Source organism: Podarcis melisellensis, assembly GCF_964234715.1.
Source record: "Podarcis melisellensis genome assembly, chromosome: 6".
NCBI classification, from domain to species: domain Eukaryota; kingdom Metazoa; phylum Chordata; class Lepidosauria; order Squamata; family Lacertidae; genus Podarcis; species Podarcis melisellensis.
In genome coordinates this window covers 29747662-29775135 of record NC_138538.1, presented here as the reverse complement: position 1 = coordinate 29775135, position 27474 = coordinate 29747662, and the positions used below count along the sequence as shown (strand labels likewise).

General features: G+C 38.9%; 1 protein-coding gene across 1 annotated transcript; it reads right to left on the bottom strand.

Annotated features, from left to right (window-relative positions):
- Positions 1-185: 185 nt before the first annotated feature.
- TRPC4AP (transient receptor potential cation channel subfamily C member 4 associated protein) lies at positions 186-25946 on the bottom strand. Its single transcript, XM_081916798.1, has 19 exons — positions 25767-25946; positions 20381-20509; positions 19627-19743; positions 16740-16797; positions 15443-15498; positions 14541-14669; positions 12129-12330; positions 11783-11971; positions 11334-11476; positions 10469-10600; positions 10129-10187; positions 9114-9215; positions 6870-6953; positions 6351-6441; positions 5873-6013; positions 5675-5783; positions 5057-5169; positions 4669-4875; positions 186-3355 (listed from the first exon to the last, which is right to left on the bottom strand). Exons 1-19 carry the CDS (start codon positions 25929-25931, stop codon positions 3218-3220), a joined length of 2364 nt encoding a protein of 787 aa, XP_081772924.1. The 5' UTR covers positions 25932-25946; the 3' UTR covers positions 186-3217.
- Between the last annotated feature and the right edge of the window lie 1528 nt (positions 25947-27474).

The following is a 27474-nucleotide window of genomic DNA, read 5'->3' as shown; positions in this document are numbered from 1 at the left end:
CCATACAAAGAATAGACCTGTTGATAATTTCAGTGTGTCTATTGTTAACCCATCAACTCACAAACCTCCACCTGAGCATTACAACTGTGAAGTCCACTTGCTTATACCCAATCCATGCTATTTATAGGAAGAGCTCCGTGACTATGAGAACTGTTGCAGAAAAAGTAAAGACCTTCACTAGCATATTTTTTTAAAATAAAATTATTTTAATAGTTTCCATTTAATACATTTATGTGCTGTTAGTAAATCAGCATTAATCTGGGCAGCATGAACATTAATCCACTTGAGATACTTTAAATTTCGAGGAACATTTGTTGGCCTGGTGAGGCCCACCCTCTTGCCACACAGCAGTTCCATTCCTTTAGTGATTAAAAATCCAAACCAAAGCCAACACAGCCAACAGTGACCTTTTTTGTTTTTCAGCCACATTTAAGTGTCACTCATCGGTATCACTCCTTGAAGCAGTTTGCATTTAAATCCAAGCCTACCATTGCAGTCTCTAAACATTTGCAAAGAAGATTCTATGAGAAAAGCTGTGGCGGGAGATCTCTCAGGCATACAAGCTCCCTGTAAGAACTAAAAGGCAAATGGTGCAGCCTGAGTCAAAAAACCCAGCTCAACTCCTTGCAACAGGGATAGGGAACACAGGTGGCCTACTAATTGTTGGTGGACTCCAACTCCCATCAGGTCTAACCACTATGGCCAAGGCTGATTGAAGCTGTAGTGCAGCAACATCTGAGGGGCTGCAAGTTCCTTACCCCTGGGCCTAGACCAATAAACTGGAAACAAATAGAGGAACATGGTGGGCGATACCAAGCCACTCCCAGGAGTAGCTAAGGATCAGTCTCACCTGAGTCAAATGCATAAAAGAAACAAAGCAGCCTGACCATTCAATTACAAGGAAATATGTCATATATACTGGGTGAAAATTAGTAAGTTGCAGACTGGATGCAATAATTAAAACGACTCAGAAGGCATCCAGTCTCATTTGAGCCTTTTAATACATAGCGTTTAATTTGAAGTGTAGGGTTACTACATTTATAGAATCAGCGCATAAATATAACCTAGAATTTGGGGAAGGGGAAAAAGGATGAGCCCAAGAAGGAACAGGTTAAAACCAAGAAGCAAATGTCTGCTATAAAAAGTTACCTCAACACTTGGACTCATTTGATAACTGTCAAAGGCATGTGGAGTCAGGTAAAGCCAGTTTAATAGTGCCTTGGGATGAAAATTTTAACATATCCTTAAAAAAAAAAAAAATCCAAAAGGATGTGGGCTGGTTGCTCCTGCACAGCAGATACATAATTTGCTCCCATATTTCCATTTTAATTTCTAACATACCACAAAGGAGAACACAGATTGGGTCAGTCTTAAAGTGCTGCGCTGTTCCTTCAATAGATGCCCAACCAATTAGATTATTTAAACTAGGCTTCCTCAACCTTGGCCCTCCAGATGTTTTGAGACCACAATTCCCATCATCCCTGACCACTGGGTCCTGCTAGCCAGGGATCATGGGAGTTGTAGGCCAAAAAATTCTGGAGGGCCGAGTTTGAGGACGCCTGATTTAAACCAAAGAGCAACTAGTACTGTGAGATAGAACAGTACTATACTTTTTATTCTGGAAGCAAGTGCCTTTGTTTTTTTATGAGGCAAATATATATTAAAATAGTATCTGTAAACAAACCTGCTGCAGTCCAGCTGTTCTTTCCATGGCGTTATCTGAAAATAAGGTGCAGCAAAAAGTGCAGGGTAAAGATGATGAGAATAGTCAAGCACTCCGCTTTCCCAGCTACTGTTAAGTTCCATGTCTGGAAATTACCTTTCTGAACCAAGACTGGTTCTGATATTTAAGGTTTTCCTTCATAGAGGAAAATACCACATAGCCATAGCATTCTAACACAAGACTTTTCAGGGGTATATTGTGCTATATGAGTATTTCCCAGAAGTATACATTTACACATTAAGGGACAATCAAAGTAATTTTAAACTGAGGGAGATAAAGGGCTGCTAAAGCTTCTTAAAGTGCTTTAGCACAGTAATGAAAAGAATGTTCAGAAAGTTTCTGACTTCAAATATTAGCTTATATTCCAAGTGACTTGTTTAAATGCCAGCAGTTACAAGAGCAAACTCAGATATTGTTGAGCAAACTCAGATATTGTTGAGCAATTTGTCCCCAAACCAAAATCACTGGGCAGCATTTAATGCATGTATCATTAGGAGAAGATCAGCCACTTCCAGTAACTATTACACTTCAGGAACAATAAATAAATATATATACACAATTGGAATAAAAGGTGTTAATTTTGCTATTTTAGCCTAGAGTGTTAGGTTTCCAAATAGCAAAAGTTCAAGAGCGGATTTTATGGTCAGCCAAAGCAGGACTGCAGAATAAATTTTCAACTTGAGTTGGTTATTTATTGACAAAATGGTCAGGCTGCAATATTTAGAGTGGGGGAAATCAGTTAATTTCAATTCATTAGTGCCTAGTCAAAGCTAGGCTCCCAAGACTAACCCCATCACCACAATGTATGCCTGTTCTAGACCACACTGTAAAATCAGCTGAAGACAAGAGATTTCCACAGAACGGAGAGAGATACTTCTGGATGCAATACCACAACAAGATAAAATAAGGGGTTTGGACACAAGTTTTGTAGGAGACAATCCCAAAGTAGTTTGCAAAGAAGTGAAGAGAGCTATTATCTCCAAGAATTTAAAAACAAAATACACACACAATCAGTTCTATATCCCAATGCAAAGGAAAAAGCAATAAAAATAGAAACTTTTAAAAGTGGCTTAAATGTGGCTGGTGTGCATCTGGCGTGCCCATAAAAATCGGCTTGTTTGGATGGCCCAAAAAATTGATTGCACTTTTAACATCTAATTCTGGTAGCCAGGATAAAAAGCCACAGCTAACAACTGCACATCTGAAAGATCCCATCTATCAAACTCAAAGGATTCTAGCCACAGTGAGCAGAAAAGACTGGGCTTTTTGCAGACAATTTCGGACAGAACACAAGCATTCCCTGAATATGTTGACTAGGAAGTTGGTGATGTCTTGCTCTTCAAAACAGTGCTGAGAGCAGGGGATGGAGAGAGAAAACTTTAACATGGTAACATTCCATAGTTCCAAGTTTGTGCACATAGCATATCCCTGAAAATCCATTGTCTGCAAGATTCCCTCTGAAGCACAGTCCATTGGAAGCCAGAGCCTGAAGAATTACTCCTCGGCAAAATCTCTGTCCATGTCCATGTATGCCTCGTCAATGTAGCTAACTATGGCACAAGGTGATGTCCGGTCTGGGCTAAGTAGTATAGATACAGTCTCTTTCCAGTAGGAAAAACTAATACATGAACTCTGTAAAGAAGGTAGAAAAAAAGTTTATGCTACAGCACAACAGCAAGTACCACTAAAATGCAGCTGTATCTAGCAAATAACTTGCTACCAAGAACAGAAACTTCATGTTGGCCCCACCCATTATCAAACACAGGGAAACTAGGAATTAAAATTGAATTCAGAGCAACTTAGCCCAGTCTTCTTTCAGGAGCATGTTCTTTTGAAAGGAAAGCAAATTTTCTTAGAATGCAGAAATTCTGCAATCAGTATGACCATTTTATAATTTTTTATAAATTTCATAAATAAGCTGCTGAATATGAACAAATATCACAGCAATGTATAATAAATATAATGCCCCCCACAAAAAAATCTGATACTGCCCGTGAATCAAATCTGGGAAAACCCACTGAAGTAGTTTTCTTAGCATATAACCAATTGTTGGAGCCTGCCTAATTTTGACAGATGTTGTATTCCACAAGACCCTGTGCTAAAGGACTTCTGAGTTACCATGAAACAAACCTCCAGCACACATGGCACCACAGATAACTGCAGTGGACAGGCAGCAAAGGCGATCTTTCAGACAGCCTGGTTCCTAGCTGTTTAGGGCTTTATATGCCAACAAGTGAAACTTTAAAATTAGCCCAGTAGCACAACAATCTTTCTGGCCTGAACCAGGACATCCCCCATCCAGTAATCGGCCAGATGTCTCCAGGGAGACCAAAATTATGTTTTCCATATGTATTTTACTATAAAAAGTTATAAAAACTGCCTTCCAGTGGAAAAATGTTATGCCACAACTGGCCAAGAACACAGCATAAGCATTTCCATGCTAATCATGGTGTGTGTGTGGGTGTATGTGTGTGTGTGTTAGTTACTATATAAAGTACCAGACAATGCTGGGTTATTGCTTCAAATTAACATGGACCAAATGCATAGGTACATAGAAAGCACTGTTTTGCTATAGCTAAGAAATTCAGTCCAGTTTAGATCCACCTACACAAAACATGAGTTCTCACTTTTTCAATGCAGATGTAGCCTGCATCAGAGGAAGCAGAATGTTTCTGAGGCAGCGCACAGTCTGTTCTGGCTTACCAAGAAACTGCGACACTTACAATAACAAAAAAAATGCTTTAGTTTTGTTAAGAGCCCAACACAGCCACCTAAGAGCGTTCAATTCTCGCATATTCTTAAAATACACCCTGACACTCATGTTGCTGTTGTATTACACTGCCTTAGCACTGTCATTACATCATCTATCTCTTTTACTCTTTCCCCACTGGGCCACAATTACAAAATATAAAGAGCATATTCCAAAGCAACTGGAACAGACATACATTTTCTAAGCAGGTGCTGTCCTTGTCCTTATTGAGGTAATGCTGTTGCCAGAAACGCAGAAGACTGTGAAAATTATTCAGGATAAATCCAGGGTATTTCTTGGTGTATTCCATCTCTTGCAGTGTCTGAAGATAGAAGGGAAGTTTGTCCTTCCTTCGGGCCAGCATTAGGATAACTAGACTTGTGTTCAGACAACTTACATTTTCCTATAGTAAAGAAAATAAGGATAAAAAATATAAAAGGCTCAAACTAACAGATATTCCCAGAGTCCATTTATGGAACACTAGAGTCCAATATGTTAGGAACTTAAAGGAAAACATCACATTGGATACAAAATCTATTTACACATGCTCCATGGGAGATCAGTGGCCAGTGCCAGCTTTTTACCTGTGTGAGCGTCTGTACATGAATAATATTAATAAGCCGGAAAAGGAAGGACATCCTCATGGACATCTGTGACATGTAGGATAACAGGCGGCACTCAGACAGGACTTCTGCCACTGTAGGAGACAAGCCATTTGTTAGGTTGAAAGAGCTGAGCCAAGAATCATTTTTGAAAGGACTAACAGCTTTGCCAATATTTGTTTCTATCCACTGTTCGTTAATTGAGAAAAGCAACCACATGAAGTGCCCATTAAAATTACCACTTTTTTAACTTCAAAGAAACTCAGACGAAAACAGAAGCAGTAGCAACAATGGGTGCTTATCTATTGTGAACAGATACTAGGAGTTTTACCTGTTTGTTATCATAAATTCATCTAAGCCTTAGTGGCTGCTGAAAATCTTTCTGAAGTTGCTGGCAGTGCAGCAAATACGCCACTGCTAAGCAGCATGGGGGAAAAGCCAGACCCTGTATGTACCTGCTCGCCATGGACCAGGAGCCAATCATTGCACCCAATAATTCCAAAAGGATTTTCAGAAGCCACCACATCCCTGATGGTTATGGACATAGTTGCCCATATTTTAAAAACAATTTCTTGGTCTCAGAACAGACCACAAAGTTACCTTTAATATCTGACTGGCTCTCAAATCGATCTAGAGACAAAGTAATACAACGAACCAGCATGTTGGAATCAACCAGTGAGCTGTTGATCTGATTCAAAAATATCTGAAACTAAAAAAGTAGAGTGATTAGGCTTTGCAGGCATTCCAATATATTATAAGGCTGAGGATTCATTTGGGACTCTGGGGGTTTAGGTTTACCTTTTCATCCGTATTGATGTATTTATTAAACCTCTTGAAAGCATCTATGTTGAATTTCATCAGTTCTCCCAGAAGATCAAAGTAACTCTGAAGCACATCTCGTGACTTGCATTCGCTGTCTACAATGCAGTAGAGAATATGCTGGCAAGGAGAAAAATATTACCATAAAGACAATAAGCTTCACATTTTGCTTTCTGCAGGCAGAAATAAAATGGCTTTGACTTCCTATACTTGTTACGGGAAGGTGTTTTGACTTGCTAGGGGATTAAGCCTGATAATTTATAACTGTGGTGTTTCAGAGACACAGAGCACAGTAAAGTGACAAACTTCAGAAGATTAGACTGAACCCTAGATTATGACAATGTCTAACAAGTTGATTAACTCTTAGTAAAGACTCCATGTTCTCTACGAAATCAAGGGTTTAAGGGTTTAGAAGCATGCTTCACAAACATATGTATTTAGTAAACATTTAGAATACCTCTAGGAGCCCTCTCTTTAGCAGGAACATCTGATCTGCATAAGAAGTAGCGCCTCGTAAGAAACTTTCAACTGCCCTGGCTTGCCAAAACCTGGTGCATAAAATAAAATTAACACCTTATATTAAGAAACATCTGGTTAATTGTAAATAAAAAGTGGAAACAGTTTTATGTGACATGCTCTTTTGATAGTGAGAACAGTTGAAGGAAAGCAAAGCAAAACTGGCTATATATGTGGATCTTCCTTATGTGTATCACTAGTTAGGATGCAAAGCTTAAACAACTAAGACATCTTTGGAGACTAGGCAACTTTAAGGTCATGGGCAGGGTAGAAACCATGTTGAGAGAAGGTCCCCTATCCCTGAGCACTGCTGGCCTCAATTTTTTTCAATTCAAGGACAAAACTAATCAAAACTGAAGTTTTTTAATAGTTGGCAAGGATCCACTTTCTCTCTGGACTCTGAAGATCAAGTTTTCCTACAACAGAACACTATGCTTAATGTAGTAATAACAGAGCCCACCTGAATGATGATTCCGCTGGCTCTTTCTTCATTACCTGAAGAAGTCTGGTCAGCAAGCCTCTTTTCCCATCACAGACTAAATTCCTAAAACATGGGGAGAAATTGTAAACCAATGGGTTGAAGGGGAATTTATTAAGAAAATATCTAGCAGTTCTATACAGCAATACCTGAGTATTTCAAAATGGATGGTGTATTTTGAACATACTGTGACTCCATGGAACATTACAGTCTAACACCCCCTGCTGGTGAATGAATTTTCTATTGTAATCCTAAAAACCTTTTCAATGGGATTGAATCTTAAGTGCCCAAGAAGAAAACCTGCATTTGTAAAAACCTTGTGCTCTCTCACAAACAGATACTACAAATTTTATTGTTTTAGCTTTTTGTAAACCGCTTTGAGGTTTTGTTTTTGTAATCAAGTGGTGTATATATTTTATGAATAAAATAAAACATGACTACAGTCTAAATCTAAGCCTCATTGAATGTAGGATATTTCTGAGCTTACATGCACAAGAACGGGTTGTTACTTTTCCATTACACGGCATTCAGAACTGTTCAAACTCAGAACTTGCATATTCTAACCCAACAGATGTTAGTTCAATTTTTTTAAAAAAGTTTTACACCCAGGGTTTTTTGGTAGCCAATATGGAAATACTTATATTTTCCAGATGTCTCTAGATGTACAAGATTACACAATGTGTAATTATAGGGAAGTTATGAAAACAAGCAAAAGCAGAATGGTGTTGGCCTGTGGCTAAAACACAGAGGCCACCTTACCTGGTTTATCATTCCATATCAACTGAACTCTCTGCTAGGCAAATGAACGATAATCAGTCCCATGAATCCTCAAATGTTAGGAATCTGAGGGTTGAAGTCCATTTGCTCGCACCTTTGTCCTTCAAACTGACATCTACAGCAACATTATTTTCCAGGCCAAATAGCTTGGAAAGGGGGCAGTAAGGACCACATCTTGCTACTACTTGTTTTGTTTTTTAAAAAAATAATGTATGCTGCTATTGCCCACAAACTCAATCTGTTGTTTCTATGAAAAGGGTGAAGCTGTGAAACTTGTTCCCTCTTAGAATCATAGAGTTGGAAGAGACCACAAGGGCCATCGAGTCCAACCCCCTGCCAAGCAGGAAACACCATCAGAGCACTCCTGACATATGGTTGTCAAGCCTCTGCTTAAAGACCTCCAAAGGAGACTCCACCACACTCCTTGGCAGCAAATTCCACTGTCGAAGAGCTCTTACTGTCAGGGAGTTCTTCCTAATGTTTAAGTGGAATCTTCTTTCTTGTAGTTTGGATCCATTGCTCCGTGTCCACTTCTCTGGAGCAGCAGAAAACAACCTTTCTCCCTCCTCTATGTGACATCCTTTTATATATTTGAACATGGCTATCATATCACCCCTTAACCTCCTCTTCTCCAGGCTAAACATGCCCAGCTCCCTTAGCCGTTCCTCATAAGGCATCGTTTCCAGGCCTTTGACCATTTTGGTTGCCCTCCTCTGGACACGTTCCAGTTTGTCAGTGTCCTTCTTGAAATGCGGTGCCCTTTTAGATGGAAAAGAATGTCCCATACCTCAAACGGGGTAACATAAAGCATTGCACAAGCTACATTCATAAACAGAATGTGCAGCAATTCACTAGGAAGTCAGCGTGACCCAATTTGGAATTTGTATGTAATAAATATTTAAGCAGAAATATAGGTATAAAGGGCATTATATAAATAAATATGTTCATTTGTATAAGTGTATGCATACTTTAAATATGCTAATTAAATTCCTTATGAAGTCCTATGTGATCCTTTTCCTGCTTCCCATGAATGTTCCCATCAGTTATCAAAACTACCTATGATTTGCAACCTCTACTCTCAAAATCCATCGCTTATGCATTCACTCTCCAGCCAACATTGGCTGCTAAGTGTTCACAGGTCTGAATAAACAGACCTAAGTTCTGCCTCAAAAGGGACAGAGTTGGCTTTAGGGGTAGAAGCAGATTGTAAAGGACTGCAAGCAATCCCTAAAGGGCATATGTGGCCCCACCCAGATGTCCAATATACACTTCAGAAAGATGCCATTGCATTGTGTGAGTGATTCACGTTTTTGCTAGTTCAACATACTAACAAAGTTAGAGATAACCCAACTTATTGCAAGGGTTCAAGAGACAGGCCTGGTAAAATAGGATACTTGCCATACTTTCAGAAAGAACAAATGATACAAACATACATGCACTTCTCTCTACCTGTCTGTGTTGACAACTGCCTCTACTTCAGGGATGTTGGCTTTGAGGGATATTGCACTCAGTTCATTAAGCTCTTGGCTGTTTAGAAGCAGATACTTGTTCCTATTATAAAAATCAGGACAGAAGGAGTGATTACAAACATTGATTCTGTAATTCATCATCTATATTCCCTTTGCAAAAATGCACACAACTATGCTGGTTCTTCTGTGGTATCAAGGTTCTGTTCAGTTTTACAGAAACTTAACTCTATATTGGACAAATAATCTCACAATTTGGGTTTGAGCCCTGAGAATCCATAGAATGAACCCACAGAATAAATTACAGGTTGCATTCAAAGTAGCATTAGGTAGTTCCTTGCACAAGCAGAATGACTTCCGCTTGTGCAACATAATGTCTCCCCTTCCCCCATCTCCCCCTGTTCTGGGGTTTCCCCCCAACACAGATTTGGGGATGGTGTGTGTGTGGGGGGGACAAACTTCTGTTGCGCAAGCAGGAATCATTTTGCTTGCGTAATTATTTAGCTGAATACTGTCATATTAAAGGAAATTGTGAAAAAGGAACTCCTAAAATAGCAGAAGGCCAAGTTTCACAATTCCAGTTCCTTTCCCCCTGAACTTTTTGATAAAGAATGCCCTAAATATAAGTTTAGATTTGGGGCAATCTGTTTAGGATCTCAAAATTCATGCGCATAGTGCCTTTGAAAGTGTCCTCTGACAAAACTAGTCTTTGAAAGTGTCCTCTGACAAAACAGCTGCATTCCATTTTTTGGTCCCTTGCATGCTGGCAGCCACTGAATAGTCTCTCCCAAAATGTGCTTTACAAATACCTCCCAATATCTTTCTACTCACTTCTTGGAAGTGTAACAGCAAAACATGATCAAAACTATTACATATTCTTTGTATGTTACTTTTAAGGAGGTTCTAAATTATCCGAGTTACTTCAAATATGATGTTCCATCAATTCAGCAATACATGAAGTGCCACCACAAAGTTTATGGCAAACATTCTATACTCACTCATGGTGATCACTAAAACTCTGAAGTAGCCTCAAAAACTGAATCTTCAATGTAATATCCTACAGAAGAAAGAAGTTGAGAATTTATTTTATAAGAAACATTACAGACTATCCTTCCTAGCAGACTGGTAGAAACATCAACTCACGACTTCCAGGCTTTAAAAAATATTTAAGCCATTTTAGAGAGTGATGCTGTTACCATTGCAATCAGAAAAAAATACTAGTATGAAAAACAACTGAAGAGGCTAGCTATCAACATTATTAACAGCTATTACATATGAGCTCTTAAGGGCCATTTCAAAAGAACATACTCTATGCAGCAGCTTAAACCTAATACTCACCGGGCTACAGTCACAGTTTTGATTATGCCCATGCAGAACAAGGGCTGATGCTGAATGCTTCCGCCAGATCAATTTATCAAACAAATTATTAAGGCCAGGGATCAATCTGAATTCTGCAATCATCTTGTGAACCTAGGCAAGAAGATGATCAGGTATATTCACTACAGGTATATTGTTTTAAGATCTTCCATAAACTGTGCCAGTTTATTCTTTAAAGCTCCCCCACCTCCCCACAAAATATAGCCCATTATATATATAAATATAAAAATCATAATCTACACACACACACACACAAATTAACTCTGAAAAATATATATTTCAATATCCAGCAATATCCATTAGAGATTTCTATTCTGCACACCCCACAGGAATGAATAGGAATGAAGAAAATGTTGTTTCAAGAGTGCTTCTGCAGTGGCTGCACCCTTCATTTTAATCTACTTGTTTTCAACAATGCACCAAATTTCAAAATTTAAAGTGAAACTTTTTAGTGTGAGTTTGTTGATCCCAAAATAGACTGGCATAAAACATGGCATGGACTTCCTTAGCCAAAAGTCTCATTTCAAAGTATTTGCATAAAGCAGGGTGCCTTAACTGCTGCCTATCTTAATGCAAAGTACTTGCCAAATGGAAAAGAACATAAAGGCACATACAAATTAAATTCTTACTAGATCACCAACCAAAAACCTTATAGCTGATCACTGTGCAAGATACATGAATCAACAAGCATCCATTTCCTAGAAGATAAGATTATTAGTGGTCTAGAGTTTGAAAAGATTGTAGGATTTTAAATAGCTGGACCCCCATTTGAATTTTCAGAGCCACTGCTTGCAATTCACTATACACTTCTGATGCAGAATCTCACCTGATTCCTTTGCCTGCCCATTAAAAGCACACAGAGGACATACAAAACTTCCAGCTTATACATAATCTCATGCATAATCTTCATGGTCTGTGGAAGTTGATTCCTTGGTGAAGTAGAGGCAAATCCACTCTCATCTGAAGATTCTAAAAGACAAAAAAAAAAAAAAAAAAAATGGCAAGGAGGTAGTTATATAATAGTTATCAATGCAACAAAAATGTAGGAAATGAGAAGATGTTAAGTTTCTCCAATGTAGCAGAAACTGAACACACCATCCTGAGGTATTTGCACAAGTCTTTTCAGTCTTTAGGGACTGCTGCACACGTGCTTCCATTCCAGTATGCAAATGTCAAAGCAAGAGTACAGTGCAAGACAAGGCCACACGCAGATCTACAGGTGATAAAGCTACCAGATTATTAAATGGCTGTTCTAGTAAATTTAAAAGCAGGTACCTGTGCTGCTTTGCTCTGTCTCTTCACCTGCCACACGCATTAGTGCATCAAGTACAAGTGCATTATCTAGCCAGGTGTACCACTCCTCCAATTCTTGAAGGAAACTTGAAGTTCCTGTTGTTTCTGAAACTTTTCTGGTTGCTAGTTTACACAGTCGTTCAATGAAGCCTGGTATATTGAGGAGCGCAGCTATGACAAGAAGCAAATAGGATTAACAAATGTTAAATTGATGGAACAACTATTATTAGAAATCCAAATGAAATCAAGTTTACTTCCATCTTAAAATACTTTAACTGAGTACATATCAATTTGAGTACATATTAATTTCAGAAACAGGATGCTTTACCTTGATTAATTTCCGCCCGAGAAGGACCCATGTTCTTTTTCTGCTGAGCATTTTTTGCAAGAAGTGTATGTTTGTCATCACTGCCTGTGTCCAGTTCTGAAATTGTAACTGCAAGGATCCTGCAGAAGTTTGCAAGCTGCTGTTGGTCAAAGCTAGAGACTAGACTGGAGAGGTTTGGGATATCCTCCAACTGAATCATTTCCTAAAACATGACAAGCGATATGCTGACTGCTAGTGACCCATAGATGGTTTTTAAAAAATTTTAAGCAAAGATATTATTTCCAAGATTCTTGCAGATTAAAAGCCTATTCTGATCTCCATCTGAAACCACTAGCTAGAAGTGGAGAAAGGCAGCACTGATCTCAATGTCCCTAAACATGCTAACCTGCACTTCATTTTGTCCCTAAGACAAAGGGGAATCCTGAACATATTCAGCTGAATGTGCTTAGAATACTGATAGGGAAACCAGGGTTCCCATTTACAAGGAGGAGTCTAACTGCATTAATATTCAATTCAAAGTGCATTTGCAGTCAGGAACCTAAGATGCACTCAGCTGAAGGTCTGAAAAGGAGCTGGTGTGCACCTCTGTCTTCACCTCACTTAACACTTTTTGGCAAACTCCTAGATAGGGCATTATATAGAGATAGGAATCTCTTAATTTACCACTCTGAAGAACATTAACATAACTACAGTAAGTCTGCAATTTATGTGGGGCTATGTTACAGGGATCATGCCTACAGCCAAAATCACATCTAGTCAAAACACATTGAGCTCAATGGCAGCTGGGATTTCCCAGACACCCACCCCCTTTCTATTGAAAAAAAATTATTTTTCTGCCAAGCATGTAAAACTGAATGGGCACAAGTAAATTGCATGCAAGTTGTGGGCTTACTGTAATCATTTTACTTTTTATATTACTTGCTATGTGGCTCATTAGATTCTGTATAGCAAGTACTTAAAATGGATCTAATGTTTTGTATACGTCTGTACAAAGGAGTCACCCCAGCAAAGTACAGAAGTTCTGATCATGTGGGGCTGCTGCTATCAACCTTGACAAGTTGGGGCGGGAACAGAATACTTTACCTAGGCAACATGGAAGCCTATCATAGGAGAACAGTTTTCCAGGGGCTCCTATTCTATCTAAGTAATGTATTAGAGATCATGCTGCACAGCAGCAAAGGCAGACCCTCTTAGCAGTTATCAACACTTACTTCTGATATATTATTAACATTAATAAACAGTCCACAAATTATACTGTACTTCACCACAAAACTGCATATTGTTCCATGCTGATTGGCTGGAAATTATTAATTGCAGGAATAATTTATTATTTTTCTTTAATTAGATGGGGGTATGAAGCTACCTCCCCACTTTCTGGACTTCTAGAAAATTAAAAGAATTTAATTCTTTTAGCACTAGCAGCTAAAATAATAATACTGAATATTGAAAAGAACAGTTTTGCAATATGCTTCTAGCTTAAACATTTTGGAGAGTTATCTTATAATGAAACTGAGAGTCTCAAGGACATCTGTGCACAATTTATTTGAACTGGGAAAAGGGAGATCTAATTAAATCTGCTGATAAAACTTAAGTGCTAAATAAATGCATTTCCAAGCTCATGATAAAAAAATTGAATCACAGAATTTCAGAATCAGAAGAGACCTTGGAGATCACCTAATCCAACTTCCTAATCAAAGAAGGACCTGCAATGCAGAACTTAAATACAGCATCCCCAACAACTGGTTGCCCAGCTTCTGCTTAAATATTTCCAATGAAGGCAAGCCCACCACCACCAAGGCAGTCCATTCCACTGTCCAACAGCTCTTAGCTCTCAAACAACAAAAAACAATGCATGCAATAGCCCTTCAGGTATTTGAAGGCAGCAGACATGTCTCCCCTTAACCTTTTCTTATCCACACCAAACCTACCCATTTTCCAACTCTCCCTGCAGACCCTGTACACCACCCTAGTCACTATTCTCTGGACACACTTGCTTCACCATTTTCTTTGTAAATTCCAGTATCCAGAAGTGGGCATAGTGCTACCCACAACATTACTTTATTTGAGACCAGAAAGCTAGCTAAGGCGTGAATGGGGTAATCAAAGCAGTGCATGCAGAGATGTATAATGGGGACTCACTTCAGCAGGCTCAATAAAAAGTACCCAGCCTTGCTATTACATGATGCCTTCCCAAAATTTCATTTTACAGTTAGGAGAGGTGCTGCCAAGATACTCTTAAACATTACAAAGGAAAGACAGGCTAGGAGCAAGTAATATGGCTTTTTCCATTTAGGATACAGTATTCCCCCCCCCCCAGTTACTGAACTGAGAAGGGACTTCTACTTACAAGCTGTTAAAGAGTTTTCAAGATTAAATGAGAACATGATGGTATAGGCTACATTATCAACAAACCTTTTTTACTCCCAGGATGTCTTCTATAAGGGTGGCTGTTTGTAGGAATGTCTTTTTATTTGTCATCAATGTAAACAAGAACAATACAAAATCATTTCTTTCTGCCAATCGTTTAGTGACTCCTTCAGTCTACAATAATGAGAAACCACATATACACATGAGGAAAAGCTAACACTGCTGAGGCAAACATCACATATAATTTTAAAATAATATAGAAAAACAGAGCTCTCCCAGGAGGCAGCAAAGTGGAAATTAAAAAAGGAATTGAGAAAAGTGCCTTCCTTCCACATAGGATTCTGAACCTTTCCAGCTTTCTTTGCCTTTAATTAGAAGAACAATAAATTCTCAACAGGGAAAGCTAGGCTGCTCAAATGACGTGAGTATAAAAGTGCATACCAGCTAAGTAAAGTATCCAATAGTCTTGCCAATGCATACAAATGTAATGTGAATGACAGGAATTATTGGTTTGTTTTCATGCAACATTTAATGTCATGAACTCAACTCTAGTTTTCAACACTAATTTTACATTGATAAAAAGTTTCTATTTTTTTTTAAACCAGTCCAAATACTACCACTAACATAAAATGACTCATACAGTTCCAGAATAAAATTTAAAAAGCATACATAACTGAAAAGAGTCTTAAACAGGGAATGCTGACCAAGATTCCCACAGCAAGCCACTGCATTAAGGCTTAAAACACTTCAGCAATAAATAGCAATGAGTCCTTATTTAAAAGATGTTTAGACAAAATGCAAGCAGCAACAGGTTTGCTACACTGCAATTTGTGAAATGCAACATTAATTTAATGCTTTGAATGTTTTTCTCTGCCAGACCAAGAATCCCCTAAACCTAGCTGTATCACAAAACAAAAATTATTGACAGAACAGAAAATATAACTTACACATATACAAGTGTTGTACAATATGCTTAAACAATCCTTGATGAGGTCATCGCTTACTGCAATAGAAAAAACTGATTAATGCTTCCTGAACAATCAACCACAAACAAAGACATACGTCACCACACTATTTAACAGCCCAAATGAAAAAATCCAGCAAGTATCTCAGCTGCTAAAATCCAATAAAAATGAGATCTGATCGAAGTTGAACACACAGAGGAATGACAACTATTATTAGGGCAGGTAGGCAATCCGTTCACATCAAGTTTATATGGCTGACAGAAATACTGCAGATATCATGTGATATTCCTGTTCTGAACACCACATGAAACAAGAAACTGTGAGACTTTGACTTCCTTTTATTACCTTGAGCCTATATATATGCCACGTGATTCTAGCCTTGCTTCTAAATGAAAGGGCATTTAGCTTGTCTGGATTGTGAAACTCTGTACCTATTATTATAAGTAAGCAGCGCTGGTCCATTTGCTGATATTGTTTGTATTAGCCTAAGAAAGCTAGCTTTTGTTGCTTTGTATCCTGTCTTGTAATTCACAACTGTAGTCTTAACAATGGTTTTTTCTTATACTTTCACTGGGATACTGGAGTCTATTTTTTTAAAAAAGCTATTTTTAATTTAATTTTTAAGAAATCTACTTCACCTATTTCCTGTGCGTTCTTCTGAGTAAGATTTCTAGAACTAAATCCATGGACTTGGCTGCTCAGACAAACTGCTACTGAATAACCTCCTGGAGGCTTATGTATTGTTGGAACAGAAAATCTGGTTCTTAGTATTTTGTTTCTCAAATCTTAGGTGACATTCTGTAAAGCTCTGTGATTTTCCTAGCCAAAACTGGTGGACTCACAGGAGTGATGACAGTGGTTGGTGTTTAATTCTGGTCATTTGGCTACTGCTACCCAACAAGACTTGGGCTTGCCTCCAGGGTTTGGGGAGCGGGTCCTCTAACACACTGGTTATTGTGCATCACTATCCAGATGTTATTAAGTAGTCTAATGATGTTTTATGGATGTGCTATGTTCACTGCCTATATACTTTGTTTATTGTGCAGTATTTAATCCTATAAACAAACATGGTTTACCAGCATTTATCACCTCTGCAACCATAAAAGTTAAGGAACTGTGTGATAAAACTTCATTTTCATACATCATTAAAACACACACACAATGTTAGCAAACAAGTATTGCTACCAGTACTTGGTTTAGTGACCAATTATTCTATCAGGACACGAGAAGAGAAGGAAACAAAACAAGATTTGGTGAAGGAAGTATATTATTGACTTACTTTTCTGCTTCTTCTTTTGTGTAATAAGAGTTGGTCTCATAAGTATTTCTACTAGAAGCTGTGAAAGTTAGATACATAACAACTTTATATAGATGCATTTTAATAAAAAAGGCACCTAATTTGGGGGCTATATTGAAATTTAAAGCAAACTACTTTAAAAAATGACAATTCCACTCTATTGTACTGCACAAAACATCCAGTGTCCTACTTTACTATGCTTCTCTTCAAAACAATAGTCATATTTCAAGAGCAATGCAATGACATTTTAAAAGAAACTATAGTTTTAATGTGAATGAGAAGTACGTTCATGCATGCTGCAAAGTTCCCACAACATTTCTCCCCTTCTGAGGCAATGCCATTTGCAGAGGACATGGATAGTCTACTGATCTTTACATTTGCAGGGCAAGCTTTCCCCCTGCCATGTATTAATATTTTAAAGATACACATATACTTACTAATATTTACTGAATATACACACTGGGAAAACTCAATACAGTAACACACTTACATAAATATAAGTCAAGTGAATTAAAAAGAATGGATGCTTTTATTCACCCCACACACCCTTTTATATTACCCTTCTTTTCCATTTCAAAGAAAGACTTGGGATAAGACTGATAAGGGGTTAAAAAAGACAGAAGCAACTATTGTAAAAGGAAACAATGTCACCCAGAAAACATTCCAGACAATTGTAGCAAAGCTATCTATAGGACTATGGGGCACCTCCTGCCCTTGAAAATGGCGTTGCACATTCCTGCACCTTATGGAAGCCACCCTGTCCTCCCTATCTGTTGACACAGTAGCACCAATAGCTGGTGCTATCCCAGAGCAAGAATCAGGGCTGGCATCCAGTCTATTCTTTCAGTAGTGGCACAGGATGCAATTGTATTGCACAACATACAGGACTGGACCACGAGCCACCCTTCTATCACTAAGGAGGACAGGACTCTATAATATACGCCTGTGGCCTCTCCTTGTGAAGGCTGCATAGATGTTGAATGCATTGCAACTTTTAAAAGCTATAGGCTACTTAAAAGCAAAATCTGCGCTGCCTGTAGCTTATCTGATCGAGATGTTATATCAACCGGCATCACTACTCAGTCTTTGCACATATTAGTTGTAAAATTGTAGCTTATACAGATAAACGGTTTTTGTAACTTCCCATTGAAGAGGATTTAAAAGATTTTGATGTAGTAGGCAGCTCCATATTTTAGTGTGAAATAGCTTAGTTTCAATATTAGTTCAAGCTAGCTATTAAGATTCTGTAGTAATAAAAGAGCGTGCTTTTCTAAATTTATCTTTAAGATACAGACATGTTGCTCTCCAAGCTTTTAACTATGACCTTGTGTTTAATTTATAGACAACTTTTAGTTAGCTCTATCACAGACCCATTCATTACGGCCACTCATGTATTGACAAGGGGTTCCATTGCCAGAGCCAGCCTCCCACTAAATGGAAGCTTTATTAAGATTAAAGATTTGGTTATGAAATATGCCAAAGGAAACTAGACACTTTGTACTTAATATACTGGATTCAAGAGGCTAGGTATTAATTATATACGTCAGGATCCTATGACTCTCAAGAAGATTGAATATCACTTCTGAGCCATGACAACCCTCAACTTTCTTAGCACTGAAATTATGGGTGCCCCATAAACGTTTTGAAATGCTGAAGGACAGTTGGCCAGTCAGGTTATGAGACGTCTAATATAGAATGCCTTTACCTTGCAACACAAAAAATACGCAGTGCCTCTGATGAAGAGTCTTACTTCAAAATATACTGGGTGAAGTAAGTCACACACTTCTAGTGCCACTTACAGCAGGGGTGCAGAACCTGTGGCCCTCCAGATTATAAGCATGATCAAGGATTGTTGGAGTTGCAGTGTTCAAAACTCCCACTGTTCTAGGCACATTTTGTGATAGGGAATTTCACTAGAGTGAGCAATTTCTGAGCTCTGGGTGCAGTACTGCACCTAAGATTTCAGATTAAAACTGCAGAGTAGAAGGAAAGGGAGACATTTTTCTGCCTCCCCACTTCCAGCTACTCTCTGAAGACTGGAGAAGAGACCCTCTTAAGAATATATGGGGGGAGCGGGTGAAGGACTAGAAGACCATGTAAAAAATGAACATAATATTTTAGCTGCAGTTCATTCATTTTCAGCTTCGGAATTCTTGTTATAAAAAAAACACACCTAGACATTCCATTGTTGCACCCATAACCTAGCTTTAATGTGCCATTTATCTTTCATATCTCAGTTTTTAACACTATGGAGTTGTAGTCTGAAAAAACCCAGAGGGCCAAGATTCTACGCTCTAGAGGTTTCTTCTGATTTTTTGTATTGGTGCCCTCCATCCTTACCTCTCTTGATGCTACAAGTACCCATGGACTGCTAGTTAGTCATTCCTGCTAGAGAGAAAACATTCCCGTTCCTTGTGATACTCAATCTGATTGAGGGAGATTCCTTCCTAGCATCCAATAAAGTGATGCAAATCCATGCTGCTTTACACCCCCCTAATCCAAAAGAATGGAAGAAACACACCAAGATCACATAACTTTAACCTTGGTTAAAGTTGCACCCTGTGAGTGTTTATTCAACTTGTAGAGTGAAATTGTGTTTTCTCTTAAGCCTTCATTTTCTAAGCCAAAAGGCCAAGTTACTTTAGTCTCCAAAAACACAATATTCCTATTGTAATGAAGAATCCCTTCCTTACATTTTAAATTTGGCTTTCTTGGGTAACCAAACCTTCCTATGGCTGTACTATTTGTCTTGAACAATAGTATTAGTATTTAATTATTCCTACTACCAATGCCTCACTCAATGTGTTAGTTACTGTATTTGACAATATGCTACAGCATTTTTTTTTTAAAAAAAGTAGAAACCACTTACATCAACTCCTCCAAATAAGTCAAATGTGTATGTATTTGGAAAAGTGGATTCTTGAGCAGACTTTCTCTCTTCTGTGACAAATGCCATAGCTTCCATTGAAAGGAGGGGAGAAATCTCCTGGCAGGGAACAAAAGTTAAAGTTGCAAGTACTGAGAGATACTTCATATCAAAGCATATTATTCAAAGTAGTTGCAGAAGGTTACTGAGGGTACTTATGAGATTTTCAAAACATCTATTTGCAGCACCAGATAGCTGATTTCATCAAAAAATATACAAATACAGATTAATTCATTGCATCAGCAGCTAAATGTGATATCAGAAAACAGAACAAACATAATTATTCTATCAATGTAGTCTGAAATGCCAAACATGCAAGATTGGGAAAAGAAATGATTTCTAAGTAAATATGCGAAACACATTTGTTGAAATTCACTTTATATGAGCAGAACTTGAACCAATACTCAATTCCTTTTTACTCTTCTGGAAAAAATAACAAAGGGTTGGAGAATCCTCTGTACGAAGAAAGCTTAAAGCTTTGAGGAGGTTTAGCTGGGAGTGGAGGAAGACAACAAATGAGGGCTCTGATAGCAGTCCATATAATTATGCACAAGATGGAAACAGCTGAGCACATGCATTTGAGGGGCCACTGAGAGAATCTGTGACTAACACATAGCTTATGAATTGACTTAAAATATCAGAGGAAACTGAGAATGGATTCTGCTCCATGCATCAGTCTGTCAGTAAGAAACATTACCTTTAAGATGCCTTGGCACTGGGATAAATCACTGTTGGGATGACTGTTCTCATACAGCTTCTGTAAGAGCAAGGGAATTCCATTCCACTTTGCTTGTTTATCTCTTTCCTTTAGCAAAGCTTCTGTGAGCTACAAGACAAGATAAAGATGAGACTGACACATTTCTCAGATATAATATATTTTATACTGCCCCAGAGCATACATCATGCTACCTTGTGTCTTGGAAACTCGTCACTATACCCAAATTGTGAGCTCACTGTATCTGATATTCACTATTACACTAGGTCTGTTCAGGCATCCCCAATCATGCAGAAACTTCTTTTTCTTGATATAGAAGAGACAACAAATTGCCTTCAAACTTGGAAGCCAACAGTTAATTCTACTGACCCACAAGAATACATTAAAAGTGTCCCTGAGCTCACACAGTATGTCCCTTCCTTTCCACTAAGCAAGTTTCCTCACCCTTCCCACACTCTGTTAAGAAGGGCTCATAAAACTCATGGTATAAGTCTGAGTACCTGAATGTTTCTTTAGAAATTAAACACTGTCCCCATCTCTCCAGCAAGCATTCTAAATATCAGGTAATGGTGTTAACAATGCTTCCACAAGAATATAAGTTCTTTCATTGTAAGTGAGATTTGGAAATTCAGTTGTCATTCACGTGAAAATCTGGATACAAAGAGGGTTCTGTATTCTGATACAGGCAACACTGTGTGACCTTAATTACAACAGATCTTTAGTGCCAAGCAGACTGTAACATTTTGAAGAATGGGGCCAGTGATGTTTAATCAAATACTCTGATACTCATAACAGGACTAGTATGGTTTACTCACTGAAAATTGTACTTTTTTAATGTATTAAATCCACATATGTTCACTGCATCTTACTTATAAGAAAAACTTATAGGTGCGTGTTCCAATTGTCCTAACACTTGCCAAAGCAGATTTCTGCAAATTCCCCAACAACTGATATTGGGACCTGTGCTTTTTAACTTGTTCATAAATTAGAGTTGATGGTACCAAAATGATCTGGATAGGTCAAAACAAAAATGAGTAAGAGCATTGAAAGGATCTATCTAAACTGGGTGAATGAGCAGTAAAATGGCAAATTTATTGTTTTCAGATATCATTGTGAGTTTGTCAGCTGGTTAACATTGTCATCTAATGTAAACAGTGGTAAAAACCAAGCCACCCCATCATTTCTTTTGCTTAAAGCTTTTCCCATTCAAGAACAGTCCTAAAAATTCTTACCATTCTCTAGTAGGCCAATGTCTAGCGCTGAATTTCCAAAACATTTTTTAAAAAATAATAATCCACCAGCAATATTTTCCATAGTATTGAAAACTGACAGCTAGGCCCTGAATGTGATCTTTTTTAAGGCCACCTAGATCAAATCTGTAGATCAAGAGATTGCCTGCTTTCTGTTATAACTATACGATATTAATAATACCCACAGCTCTCACATACGAGTATTGCAAAGGAAATAAGCAAAGTTATCAGCCAGAGTAGTGATAATGGTGAGGTATGTTAACAATGTGCAACTGTTGACTAGTTTGTTGCTAATAAAAAACACTAATACAAAAAGAAAATTAGATTGCTTTCCCTGCTATATCTTCCACCTATATTTTTCTTTCGTAGATTATTATCTTCTTTATAAAAATGAAAAGAATGGGTTGTTTTTTTAAATTGTCATTGGCACAGAGAAATTATAAATTCACAGATGTTGATAGTACTGTAAATAAAGGGTTGTATCCAACATAGTGCTATATGAACATTCTATCTGTGCAATAATTTCTGCTTGTGCAACAGAATGTCCCCCCTCCTTTCCCCCTAAACCAATTCCAGAGGGTTTCCTCAACCTTACAGAGCAGATTTGGAGAGTGTGTATCAGGAAAGTCCAGCCGTGCAAGGATCAATCCTTGCACTGATGGGATACTGTCATTTCATTCTGTATTATCTTTAGACTCATAAACTAATAGTCTGTAAATTATCCTGCACTTTCAATATCCAAAATATAACTTACTCTAGTTCTCCACAAGTGTGTTATCCTCATCTTCCTTACCTTATTTTATCAAAATTAGGAAGCCTTATCACACTAAAAATACTCTAGATTTTCAATAACCACTGAAGGGTTAAAATAAATTTTCTAAGTAGGGTTGCTTGTCAAGATGTGAGATCTAATTTAGCGGAAGTAGGTGCCTGCTTACACAATGGGGCTTTCCCTTCATTTCCTCCCCATGGACCCCCAAAACACAACCCCCAAATCTGCTCTGGGGAAATTCAGGGACCATTCAGCAGATTTTAGGGGGAGAGAAGAGAAACTAGAAATCCCATTGTGCAAACAGACAGACATCATTTAGATGTTGGCCAAGTGAGCAGCTTATGTGTGCCATCAGTTTTGTCAGGTTCTAGATAGGATTAACACCACAGCTCTTTTAAGATAGAAGGACTCCTCACATTATGATTTTTCTTCACAGATATAACTTTCACTATAAGAAAAACAAACAAACTAGATTTACAAGTATCTTTTGTTATGCATACCTGAGCTGGAAAACCACAGTTTCTGTACTGTGAACACTTGCACCAGAAAAGATGTGTGTGACTGTAATGTGCAGTAGTGATGATGCCCATGCAGAAAATGCAATGTGCATGACAGTGATGAATTCTCCCCTCCCCATGATAATGCTATTAAAATGCAGATTCCATTACCGTGGAAAAGAATCAATGCTTCAAATTTTCTTTTCATTCCCAATCTTGCAACAAAGCAGTGACAAGAACCTTCTACACAAAACGTTTTGACTAGCAACTCCATGCTCAAGTGTTGTAGCAGAGATAGGTAACTTTGGGCCATTGCAGCTTCCCCGCCCCCCAACTCACAGGGACTTCTATTTTAAGAAGTCCCTGTGAGCAGAATAAAGCAGTATTTTAAATTCAGCATTCACACTTAAAGCTTCTGGCTCCACCATTTTCAGAGAAGAGTTTTTTAAAATTCTGGATGTAAATTTCCATATAATTTAGTTTATTGTGCCAAAAGAGAAAGGAATGCTGATCAAACATGAAATATATACAAGCAAAACAGCACAGATTCAAAGGTTCAAAACTCATCAAAGAAACCCAACTAGGAGTTTACAAGATCAATGCCACCTTTTCCACTAGTCATCAAACCAGAACTCTTCTAGTATTTAGGGGAAATGACTAAAGGAAATGACTTAGGTAAGTAGGATAGGCACAACATATTTCACTGAAGGACAAAAAAAGAACTGAGCAAGTTAGGTTATCCTGGTAAGTAAATTCTATTTTCAAGTTAGAAAAGAATCACTTTAGGCAGCTAGCTCAAAGGAAGGAATATAATTTTTAACATTTATATTGTGCATTTTGATCATAATCCAACAGTGTTAAAACTCCTTTAAATCACTGAAAACAGCAGGCTTCGGTGTACCCAGCTCAGTGCTGGATTGCAACATTAAATTACTGGTATATTGTGTATTGTGAGGTATCACATACAAAGGAATATTTCTTCAAAAAACTTCACATATATTTGTGTCAAATATTTTCATTTTGGCTGGTTCCAGGACACTGCAATAGTCCATATGACTGATTTTCCTTATACTAATGCAATCCAACTAAACTTACAGAAATGGGAATATAAGGCATCTTTCTATTTTTGTAACACCTTTCAGAGACAGGACAGACTTGCATACCAGAATGGTAGATCACTATTTCCCACTCCCTATCTTGAACCGATACCATTATGTCTCCCATTATATAAAAAAACCCTTGATTGGCCTGACTTAATTAATCCACCTTTATGTATTGGTTAAGCAAGCTGTGTTCACAGCAAATGCTATTTTTAACATTGATAATTTTAGTACGCTCCAATATGAGTCAAACACATCCCTGTAAAATTTAGGTTTTAATACTGTGCATGTAATTCTTATCCAGATACTTTTTTTAAAATAGCAATTGTTTGTATTTGATGTAGTTGTTTTAGATGCTACTAAAATTATTATGCTTTGATGACAGTAAATTATGTTTGATCAAAACCACTGCCAAAGCTGTGGACATGATTTATTGAATCCTTTCATTTTTTAAATTTAATACTTATGTTTTATTTAGGTGATTTCAGTTAAAAGAAATAAAGGGATACAGGGAAAAAAGAAGAGAGGGTGAACATCATCAGCAACAACAAACATACTTATAAAAGCAAAAAATATAGACCTTTATTGAAGTTGGGTATTTTGTGGACTGTAGTCTTCAAATAAATGAAAATGATTAGAAAAAATTATCTCCCTCAAAGGAAAAAAATGGGTATAAATATCCATTCCTTTGAGCATCTCCCATTCTTCCATTTCAGAGCCCAATATCACCTTTGCCTGATGCCCAATTTTAGTCTTACTTATTCAGGTAATGATGATTTAATTAGGGTTTCACAGCTCAGTATCGATAATCAACATTGTAGATTTGCAATGTTAGTACTTCAGGTTTTTATGGTATTAACATCATATGTCGTTTTCCCCCTGCAATGCTTAAGTTCTACTAAATAAAGAAAACGTATTTGATATGTGTCCTTGGACACTATTATTTCCTAATGCTCCTAAACGTGGCAGCTGTTATGGAGGAAAGTAGGTGATAAATTCAACTGCCAGACTTTGTGTCTGCTACATAAAGATCACACTTTTAAGATTGCCTCTCGGAACACAGCAGAATTGCCACACGTTGACTCAGCGAGTGCTGAGTTGACACGGTGCTCTTGCATTCTGCCAACTGACTCCTGCTTGGGAGTCATACCTTGCCACGGGGCTGTGCAAGACGCCGGTGCGCGCGCAAAACACTTTGGCGAGCAAGGCAAGACGACACCTTTCCATCGAAGACTGCATGCTACTGGGGGAAAGGTACCGGATTTCACCAAATGCCAAAGAGGCAATGGCCTTATTAACGGAAAAGCCGTTGAGAGTTGAAGACCAGGAAGCCAAGCAGGCCTCGCAGCAGCAACTCCAGGATTCCCAGGGAGCCCAGAAAGACGAGCGGCGGACTCCCATATTTCCGAGGGTGGGGGAGGTGGGATAAAATTGCCCGAGCTCGCCTCAACGGGTGCCCAGAAGGGCCGCCTCCTGGATGCGGGTATGGGGGTGGGGAGAGACAAAGGGGCGGCATCACACGCGAGGGAGGGACAGGGGCGAAAACCGCCCCCCACTTCCCACCCCACAGCGAGGTGCAAAAGGCAAGGCTAGAATGGGACGTGGCTCGGCCTCGCTCCCCGCCTCGTCCTTCCCGCCGCCAGCGCCCCGTCTCCCGAGAGCCGAGCGGAGCCTCTTCTGAGGGAGGTGGCGTGTCGGCGTCGCCTCAGCCTCGGCCTTCCCACAAAGCCCGCCTCAGCCCCGCGGTACCTGCGGCCCCCGCGACAGGCCCCGGCCACTGAGCTGCGCCTGCCGGAGCTGGGCCAGGATGTTGGCCGGCCTTCTGCAGGCTCCCGCCCGCCCCGGCGCTCCGGGATCCGGGCCCGCTGCCCCGAGCGGGGGCGCCGCTCCTGCTCCTTTCGCCGCCGCCGCCATAGCCGCTCCTGCCTCTGGCTAAACAGGAAGCGCCCCTCCTCTCAGGCGCTTTGAACGGAACGTCTCCCGGGCTGCTCCGCAGCGACCCCAGCTGGCCCGGCCGCGCGCGCACAGCTAGCCGCTTCCTGATTGGTGGGGAGAGGAGTACGCGCCAGCCTCTTCCCGTTTCCCCCCTCATTCCCCAGGGGCTGATGGGAAACGTAGTCTTTGGCCGTAAATTGCGAGCAGCTTTACTCACAGAAAGGGATGCGGGTGAGGGAAGCGCGTAAGGAGCGGAGAGGAGAAGCTGTCATCTCCTCCCTTCAGTCAAAGCCAGGACTTCCGGTATTTTGTGCGACGCTTTCCGCAGACACAAAGGCACGTGAGGTTCTTTTTAAATGCCCCCCCCCTTTTGCTTTGTTAGATAGCTACATGTAAAGCCTTTCTTCAATTAAGCCATAGTTGTGTACGAAATATTACTAACAACTACTTTTTTATAATCGGCATATTATGTGCATATATAATATAATAAGGTAATAATTACAGTATTACTAATAATTAGTAATGTTAGAATATGTGAAGCACTTCACCTGCATTTTCTAAGCAACCCTGTGAACACAAAAGTTTAGGGACGCTATATCGGCCCACAAGAAAGATTCTATAATCCATAGTAGCACAATACCTTAATCAGGCCAACCAACTTGGAACAAAGCAGCGTACAAGCTTTCAAGTTCCTCTCCATAAATTCAACAGGGTAAATAGTAAAACGAAGCTGGAAGGTTGGCCGAGGTGAAATCACAGGATTTTGTCCTTAAATGGGACATGAGAATATATAAGCAGAAAGAAAAAGTAAATGCAAGTCGCTTCTGTGCAATTATGCTGACCCATAATCACAAAATGGGAGCTTTTCTGCTCCTTTCAGACAAACTGTCTGTTTAGAATCTGGCAGAAATCCTAGAAATTGCCAACATGGAACTTATACCAGTCCCATCTCTACGTGTTCCAGGATTTACAGCCTTCCTACTAGCTCACTTATCGCCATTTATTATTTATAAAAAGTACCCCATATAAAAATAGAAACACAAGTCTCTGCCTGCAAGAGGTTTCTTCCCCTTTTCTTTTTGCTTGCTTCATTTATTTTTCAGTTTTGCTGTTGCCACATTGGAGAACAAAGGTTGACTTCTTGTTACTTGCAAGCCAACACTCATGGTTTGCTTCTCTCTAAACAAAGAAAATCAATGCATCTTAAAATGGAAGCTGCATTATATACCTTTAAATCCCCTTAAAACCCCCCCTGCTTTCTACAAAAAGTATTCCCAACTATAGAGTAAGATAGATGTCTTTGCCAGAACAATCACATACAAATCAGAAGCCACCATCGTGTCCCAGTTGGAAAGCTCCAAGACTACAAATAATCACCCTTCTCTTTAATGTCCATGATAGAAATGTGTGAATCCATCTATTCTCACAGCTATCAACTTAACATGTATACAGGATGTCAGAATTAACAGCACTCAGCATAATTATCTCAGCAATCTTTATGGCAACTCAGTAGGTTAGTACT

Coding starts and splice junctions, on each gene's coding strand:
- TRPC4AP (XM_081916798.1), bottom strand. CDS start 25,931: ATGGCGGCGGCGGCGAAAGGAGCAGGAGCGGCGCCCCCGCTCGGGGCA. Junction 15,499..16,739: donor ACAAAAGAAGAAGCAGAAAA/GTAAGTCAATAA, acceptor TTTCTATTGCAG/TAAGCGATGACCTCATCAAG. Junction 9,216..10,128: donor AGTTTTAGTGATCACCATGA/GTGAGTATAGAA, acceptor TTTTTATAATAG/GAACAAGTATCTGCTTCTAA.